Source organism: Esox lucius, chromosome 11 (assembly GCF_011004845.1).
Source record: "Esox lucius isolate fEsoLuc1 chromosome 11, fEsoLuc1.pri, whole genome shotgun sequence".
Taxonomy (NCBI): Eukaryota; Metazoa; Chordata; class Actinopteri; order Esociformes; family Esocidae; genus Esox; species Esox lucius.
Genome location: NC_047579.1, coordinates 12,281,114 through 12,289,224, shown reverse-complemented (window position 1 = coordinate 12,289,224; position 8,111 = coordinate 12,281,114). Strand labels below are relative to the sequence as shown.

General features: G+C 41.6%; 1 protein-coding gene across 1 annotated transcript; it reads left to right on the top strand.

The window, feature by feature from the left end:
- The first annotated feature begins 7,108 nt into the window (after positions 1-7,108).
- LOC117595293 (nuclear apoptosis-inducing factor 1-like) lies at positions 7,109-7,882 on the top strand. The gene is made up of 2 exons (XM_034295539.1): positions 7,109-7,534; positions 7,727-7,882. Exons 1-2 carry the CDS (start codon positions 7,129-7,131, stop codon positions 7,843-7,845), a joined length of 525 nt encoding a protein of 174 aa, XP_034151430.1. The 5' UTR covers positions 7,109-7,128; the 3' UTR covers positions 7,846-7,882.
- The last annotated feature ends 229 nt before the right edge of the window (positions 7,883-8,111 follow it).

Sequence of the window (8,111 nt, the reverse complement as noted above, 5' to 3'; positions counted from 1 at the left end):
ACCACTGTGCAGGCTGGTGGTGGTGGTGTAATGGTGTGGGGGATGTTTTCTTGGCACACTTAACCTTTTCATGCGTGAGTTTCAAATATGCCTTAACGGCCCCCCAGAGTGAGTTTTTTTGCGCGTGAGTTCAGCACTCACTCAGAGTTCCAGAATTTGATTGTGACGTCACAATACATTTAATCTGCAGCTTCCCTAAAACACCATGCTGCTTACTAGTTATGCATCTATTTTTTTATTTAAATTATATTAACAAACTTCTACCGGTAGTAACTGTTAAAAATGTATATTGAATAATTATGAACCAATCTTAAAAATGCTGTCCTATTTCTAAAGATCGCGGCGAGAAAGATACTGAAACGCTTCACTTGTTGTATCAATAAAACATACGCAATCTATCAGGCAATAGGTGGTGTGTAAATTGTTTTACGTAATTATTCAGAAGCTCTCAAAAAATTATAAATTCCGATTCTTGCATTTAGTAATGGACAAATGCGATCAGTGAAAAGGTAGATTTTTTTAAGATTACGTTGAACTTTTTTCTCAACAAAAGTAGTAATACTGTTTTAGTTTGCGCCATCGGTTCGCTGCTAGATCTGCCAATTGAGCTATTGTGCATGAACCCTACCAAAACAAACTGACTGGATTAACCCCACGTTAGCTACATGCATTGAGTGGCGTTCAGACGGTTGACATGAACAGTCACTTTGCCAGCCAGGTAAGGAACACTAAATACATTGCATTGCAAGCTTCTCTTTTTGATTCAAATTCAAAGAGCTGCAAAAGCTGGTTTATGTGTAACTGTAGCTAGCTATCAAACGTCAGCTAACCGCTAGCTAACAAAGTGTGACATGTAATGCAGTGCAGCTAAAATGAAGATCATAGTTTTCCCAGGATGGCAAATCTGTCCGAAAGACTGGCAAATGTAAATGACCATCAGGTCTTAGAGTTACTCACCTTTCTTTATCTTTTGTTGACAAAAAGCATAGCAGCACCCTCAACAGGTAACGTAACTTGAAACTTTTTGACCGGTTGTCAGTTCTTTCAGGAAATGGTTAGATGCTCTATAGTAGTCGCTAATATAATTCGTTTTTGCGTATTATGTTTATTGTAGAAAATCTAACTGCTAGTGTTGGCTGCCTGTTGGTACGTAAGTAACACTTTTATATGCTTGCTACCTGGTTAATATCATAGTTTGGTCTTGAAACAATTATAATCTGGAAATAAAGTTATAAACGCTGTTTGAGCTAAATGTGAGTAAATAACAGCGCGGTCTGACCAGCCATTGTTATGTCACTCGTACCTAGGCGTTCTAATGATGCGTTCTAAACAATACGTTCTAAACAATACGTTCTAATCACACCGCTGTGATCGTACGCTTCAAAGGGTTAAGGCCCCTTAGTGCCAATTGGGCATCGTTTAAATGCCACGGCCTACCTGAGCATTGTTTCTGACCATGTCCATCCCTTTATGACCGCCATGTACCCATCCTCTGATGGCTACTACCAGCAGGATAATGCACCATGTCACAAAGCTCAAATCATTTCAAATTGCTTTCTTGAACATGACAATGAGTTCACTGGACTGAAATGGTCCCCACAGTCACCAGATGTCAACCCAATAGAGCATCTTTGGGATGTGGTGGAACGGGAGCTTCGTGCCCTGGATGTGCATCCCACAAATCTCCATCAACTGCAAGATGCTATCCTATCAATATGGGCCAACATTTCTAAAGAATGCTTTCAGCACCTTGTTGAATCAATGCCACGTAGAATTAAGGCAGTTCTGAAGGCGAAAGGGGGTCAAACACAGTATTAGTATGGTGTTCCTAATAATCCTTTAGGTGTGTGTATGTTTAATTATAATGACCTATAATGTACAGCAGAGGTGTCAAACCGGTTCCACAGAGGGCCGAGTGTCTGCAGGTTTTCACTCTCACCTTGTACTTGATTGATTAATTAGGTCACTAATTGGTTAGTTTCTACCCTCACCTGGTTGTGTAGATCTGAACTGGGAACCAATTTATAGGAAAAACCCAAAACCTGCAGACACATGGCCCTCTGTGGAACCGGTTTGACACCCCTGATGTACAGAAACATAGTGCTTCACAATTACTGGGAAATCTTTCCTCAAGGATCATGCAGCATTATAATTATTATGGGTTCAATGAGCAGAAAATCACTGTGTGCATCATAATCTTTTTCATGGTGTGTTATAGCATACTTACTTGGTGTGTTATAAGCCACTATAAAGTTATATTTGCTTGCTTCAAGTGAAGTGAATAGGAAAGGCAAGAAACGTCAAAGACATGCGTGACAAAAACAATTAAGCCATAAGGCCAGAGTATGTGTGTTATATGGCCAATATACAGTGTATTTGGATAGTACTCAGGCCCCTTCACTTTTCACATTTCTTTAAAGTTACAACCTTACCATTACATGAAATAGTTTTTTCACTCATTCAAAATTAAATAAAACAAAATATAAACTGGCTACCAAGACCTGTGTGACAAAAACAAAAATAGAATAACACAACAACAACCACACAACAAATGCACAACCAAAGACCACAAGTTGTTTTCATAAAAAAGATATGCTATTTATCTACTTAGCTGTAATCCCAAAACTTTCAAAGGTATTTTGAGTGCAAATATTAACACGGTCCCAGTGGGAATCGAAACCACAACTTGAGCATTTCTGGCGCCATGCTTGAACAAATGAACAACAGAAGACCAAAAGGTGGAGTAGCGACATTGAGTAACTTTACTTATGACCAGCAATGGGCAACAGCTCTCCGTCTATTTTCATTTGTGATATCTTATTTTCAATATCAGTGGTCATGGCAGAACGGCACCTCTCAACAAAAGAGGACAGCTTCTCCACCCTCTCGTTTTGGCGCTGCCAGGTGCAACTCGGCAACTGGAGCAGTACGGGCAATTATTTTGCGGTCCAGTCCAACAGTGTCAAAGGCAGCCCTCATAGAATTTCCCTGCTTGAAGGCTTTAAGAGCCAACTTATATCTGGCAAAATGCTTCTGGTGTTTCTCACTGAGGGGAGAGCCACATTAATGTGGTTAAATACACATTAAAAAACAAACAGTAAGCTGACACTAGTTTTAATGATTGTGTTCATGCAGTGATGTTGCTGTGTTCATTTAACCCCCCTGTTATGCTTGGGGTCAATTTGACCCAATTCTATGTTTAACTAAAAACTCTAAAAAAGTGCTTGACATAATTTGTTTTGCTTCAAATTGAATGACTTTTCCTGATTTAATGGGGACAACTGAGTAAACATAAAATTAACATGATGATATATTTTCAATGTCCTGTATGCATTTTGTACGCATCGGTGTTCCTTGGGGTCAATTTGGTTCAGCTGTATAAAACATAGAAAATATGAAAATGTTACACACATTTGCTGAGATTGTTTTGGCTGATATTGAGTTCACTTTCATATGCAGGTTGTTGCAATTTCTCAATCTTCAATTCCCCTCCCCCACCCCACACACGCGCACACACACTCACGCACCCACCATCTGTGAGGGAGAGAAAATATGGTTCCTGCACTCTTGAGGGCAAACATTTTCTGTTTCTGAGCACCATGAATAAAGATGCTGCACTGAGCACAAGAGAGGACAGAAAACCACAAATGGTCTTGGACTACAACAAGACAAAAGGAGGGGTTGACAACCTGGAAAGGTCACAGCCACATACAGCTGCCGACGCATGACTGCACGTTGCCCCTGGTCATTTTCTTCAACATCATTGATGTAAGTGCCTACAATGCCTTCGTCATATGGAGCGAAATAAACAAGGACTGGAACAGCGGAAAACTGAATCGAAGGAGGCTTTTCCTGCAGGAGCTGGGTTACCCGCTGGTGAAACCACATATTGAAAGAAGAAGGTGCGTTCCAAGAGCATCAGCAGCTGCTGCAACTGTTGTGAAGGACATCCAAATGGAGACACACACCCCAACCCCTCCAGTAGTTCAAAGGCAGAAAACGTGGTAGATGTCAGGTCTGTCCCAACAGAAATGACTCCAAGACCAGCAACATGTGTATGAAATGCAGGAAATACGTCTGCAAGGAGCACACACACACTCTCTGCCATAGGCGCCGATACCGTGGGTGCTCCGGGGCTTGAGGAAAATACCGAGCACGAGCACCCACGTGTGCCAGACCGCCAGTCCGCCAGTAGGCTACATTCATTTAAAATTAAACTTGCCGTTGGTGATATGTAAAGCGTCTGTCACACTGTGATTGGTTATGTCAATGTTAGTGACAACGACATATAACCAGTCGCCTGCTCCGGGTGCTCCCTATCCACCAATCACAGCGTTTCTCAGATGAAAACGCTTCTTTTTTTAGTGACCCCACTTCCATCCCCCACTATACAGTGCCGTGCGACGTTCGTGTATGTGGTACTGCTTTCTGTAATCAATCCGTACTGTAATCAAACTAAAATGGACAGATTTGTTATTAAAAAACCAAAACCTATTAATAATTATGCGAGTGTATTGACATCCACCACTAGTGCCCTGTCAGAAGCACATAACAGCGAGGCTAGAAGCAGCGAGACTAGGAGCAGCGAAGCTAGATGCAGCGAGACTAGGAGCAGCGAGACTAGGAGCAGCGAGACTAGGAGCAGCGAAGCTAGGAGTTGCAATGAAGATGGACGACGACATAAGGGAAGGACATATCAGGGTAGTGTTGAAGTCTAACACTTCCCCGAGTTGGTTTGTTGGAAAGGAGAATAAAACACCAGGAGTCAGGGCAAATACCGTATCATACGTCCATTTATTACAGAAGCTTCTGGAGACACGTGTCGCCGCACAAGGTCTAAGGATCAACAGTCAAAACATCATTTTTATACTTCTACTACGCCCAAAAAGATAGAGGCGTTAACTTACAAAGCAAGTGTGTCCTTGGCCCAATCCCAGTTCTATTCCTTATAGGATAACTGCAAGTACCCCTTGGCCCCCCCTTGTGGTGTCTGTGTTGTCTGTCGACTATGTGTGTGTGTCTCTGACCTGTGACCTGTTTCTCACAAAACAGACATACTAAATCTTTCTCTCCCCGGCAACCGCTTGAACAGGGTTTCCTATTCTCCTACTTGCTCCTTCAGTTTCAGCTCATATTACAAACAATTAATATTCTGCTTCATTGGTTACAACAGCTTATAACAGTTCACTAATACAATCAATACATCTACAGTAGTTGGAAAGAAACATTCTCATGGATAACTTATGACTCCATTAAAAACAAAGTGTTTTGTAACAACTGTACTACAGCTAAACTCTTCCATCATCAACCCACGACCAAGAATCTTTAAAAGCTTTCACTCAAGATGGTTTTTCGAGCTGGGCTAAAGCACTCGAATGATTTCGATCACATGAAAAATGCTCGTTGCATCGCACTGCCGCTAGCATTATGGCAGCTACTAATGCAGGTGTTAATGTTGCTGCTTCGCTCTCTGCTGGTAAATAAAAGCAGATGGCTGATGCCAGAATCACTTTTTCTGGCTATTCTTTCAACTCTCCAATTTCTTTCCTGTCAGGGAGTGGCCATTAGAGGAAAAACTGACCAAGAGTCCAATTTTATGCAGATGCTATATGTGCGTGCTTAAGATATCCCAGAATTAAAGTCATGGGTGGCTCGTCAGGAGAGCAAGTGGCTCTCTCATGACATCTCAAACGAGATGATTGAAATGATGGCTCATGATGTCTTGAGAAAGCTAATTGGATAAGTACAGTCTGCCGGGGTTTTCTCTGTAATTATGGATGAGACAACCGATATTACGGTCAAAGAACAAGTGTCTGTTTGCTTACGTTATGTGACTGAAAATCTGGAGCCAGAAGAACGTTTCCTAGGATTTTATGAGACATCAAAAACAACAGCAGCCACACTTTTTCAGCTTTTAAAAGACGTTCTGATGAGATTCGCCCTGCCAGTCAATAAATGCAGAGGACAGTGCTATGACGGCGCATCAAATGTGTCCGGTATTCGAACAGGTCTGCAGGCTCGCATGCAGGCGCTGGAGCCTCGAGCACAATACATCCATTGCACCGCACATGTTGTGAATTTGGTTGTGCATGATGTCTCTGAAAACATACCCATGTCGCGGATAAATGCCGCGGATGAAAACGATCGTCATTAGAATAACACGTCCCTATATATTCAAGTCTCCGCTTCCCCCACGCCCTCATTTTACGCCATAGACACACGGAAGACGGCAAAAAAGAGAAACTTCTCTAACGTGGAGATTGAGACGATCACCAGGGAGGTAGAAAGAAATAAAATTGTTTTATTTGGCAGTTTGAAAGCGGAATAAAAGATGATGATGTGATGTGGAGTACCATTCATTCACATTAATAATTGCATGACAATTTGTAATATTCATCTTATTATTTTATGATATTTATTATTAATGACGTTTATTGTTATTTAGAAGAAGAATCTCGTTATTATTATTATTTATATTTTTATTAGTATTATTTAAAAGAAGAAGAATGTCATTTTTATTATTTTGTCAGTCTGAATTATATTTTGGTCATTAAAAGCCTTTTATTACTGAACCCAGTCCGTGCGCAACTGCTGGGCCTAACCCTGAAACGTCATGTAAAGCGCACAGGCTCGCATCTGAAGGAATACATATAAATCAAATTCTTTGGCAAAGTCACACAAATTAAACATTGAAGTCCATGTTGCACAAAAATAAACACTGAAGTTTGTAATTATTATGTTGTTGTTTTTTTTTTTTTTTTACAGTGGGTCATAATATATCATATCTTTTAGTTTGTCAGTGCGTTAGGATTTTTTTCTGCGCATTTCCGCACTAACTCAAAACGTGCGTACACCACCTCCTGAGCTGGCGTAGGATTTGAGAGTGCGGTACGCCAACGTCCATATTGATAAATGTCAAAGTCACCGTGGTTTGGGGTGTACGCCAGGTGTACGCTGGAAATTTGGTGTACGCACTTTTGATAAATGAGGGCCATTCTCTTTGTACATCCCAATTAACGCGAAATTGAGTGCACATGCACGAGCACCACACCACACCCTGTCTCCTCCCTCAATTAAAAAATTAAATATGGTAATTAGTCCAATTTGGCAAAAGAAAGCTGCAAGAACATGGCTAAAGCAAGCAAGAAACGGAATTTCACTGAAAACGATTTAGAGGTGCTACTATCAGAGGTAGAAACAAGAAAGAATATTTTATTTGGAAATATGTCCTCTGGAATTAATAACAAAAGAAAGAAACAAGAGTGGGCGAGTTTGTCTGATGCCGTCAACGCGGTGGGATCTGAGAGTCGCACCGTAAATGAACTGAAGAATAAATGGTCAGACATAAAGGTGGAAGTTAAGCGGAGAACTGCTGCGCACCGACAAAGTGTGGGCAGAACAGGCGGTGGTACAGGGACCGATGAACTTGCACCCTTTGATCAGAGAGTTGCCTCTATTGTAGGAGACACGTTAATCTCTGGAATCGTATCCGCTGATGTAGGAGACTCGGATATACTACAGGACTGCCAGCAAGGTGACTCAAATTAATTTCCTTAACTTTGATATACATAGCCAGCCACCGTTTAATTTTAAAATGCATGCAATATAGCAAAGAGTACACCAGAGATTTCACGTATCCACTGCTTCTATTGCAAATGCGTGTACCCATTAATAAGGGACAGACTCAAATTACTGTTAAGATGTGCCTGTGTTTATTTGGACTTAGGAACCGCAGGAACGTCCACTGGCACGCACTCCGAGTCCGCACCACCTGAGCAGCCAGAGCCCATTCAGTCCAGCGTCTCCCGTGTCTCTAATGTTCCCCTCAGTGCTGAAGTTTGTTAGGGCCATTGAAGAAATGAACAGTCACCTTAAAAATGTCACTGACGCACTCATAGAAATAAGCCATTCATTAAAAGAATTGGTCAAAAAACTTTGTCTGAGTACCATTTATATTGTCGCAATTACACGTTGACGGGCCTGAATGGCTTGTTGATTGTGCTGCACATATACTGGTCCTGGGTCAGGGTCATCTGGCGGTGCCCCCACCTCACCAAGGGGTATGCCATGCCTGTGCGCTCTCGGTCAGTTTGTGGGTTGGTGAGGGGGGT

Bases quoted from the DNA above. Each gene is read 5' to 3' on its own strand.
- LOC117595293 (XM_034295539.1), top strand. From the start codon at position 7,129: ATGGCTAAAGCAAGCAAGAAACGGAATTTCACTGAAAACGATTTAGAG. The intron at 7,535-7,726 runs GTGACTCAAATT...ATTTGGACTTAG, and splicing joins ACTACAGGACTGCCAGCAAG to GAACCGCAGGAACGTCCACT.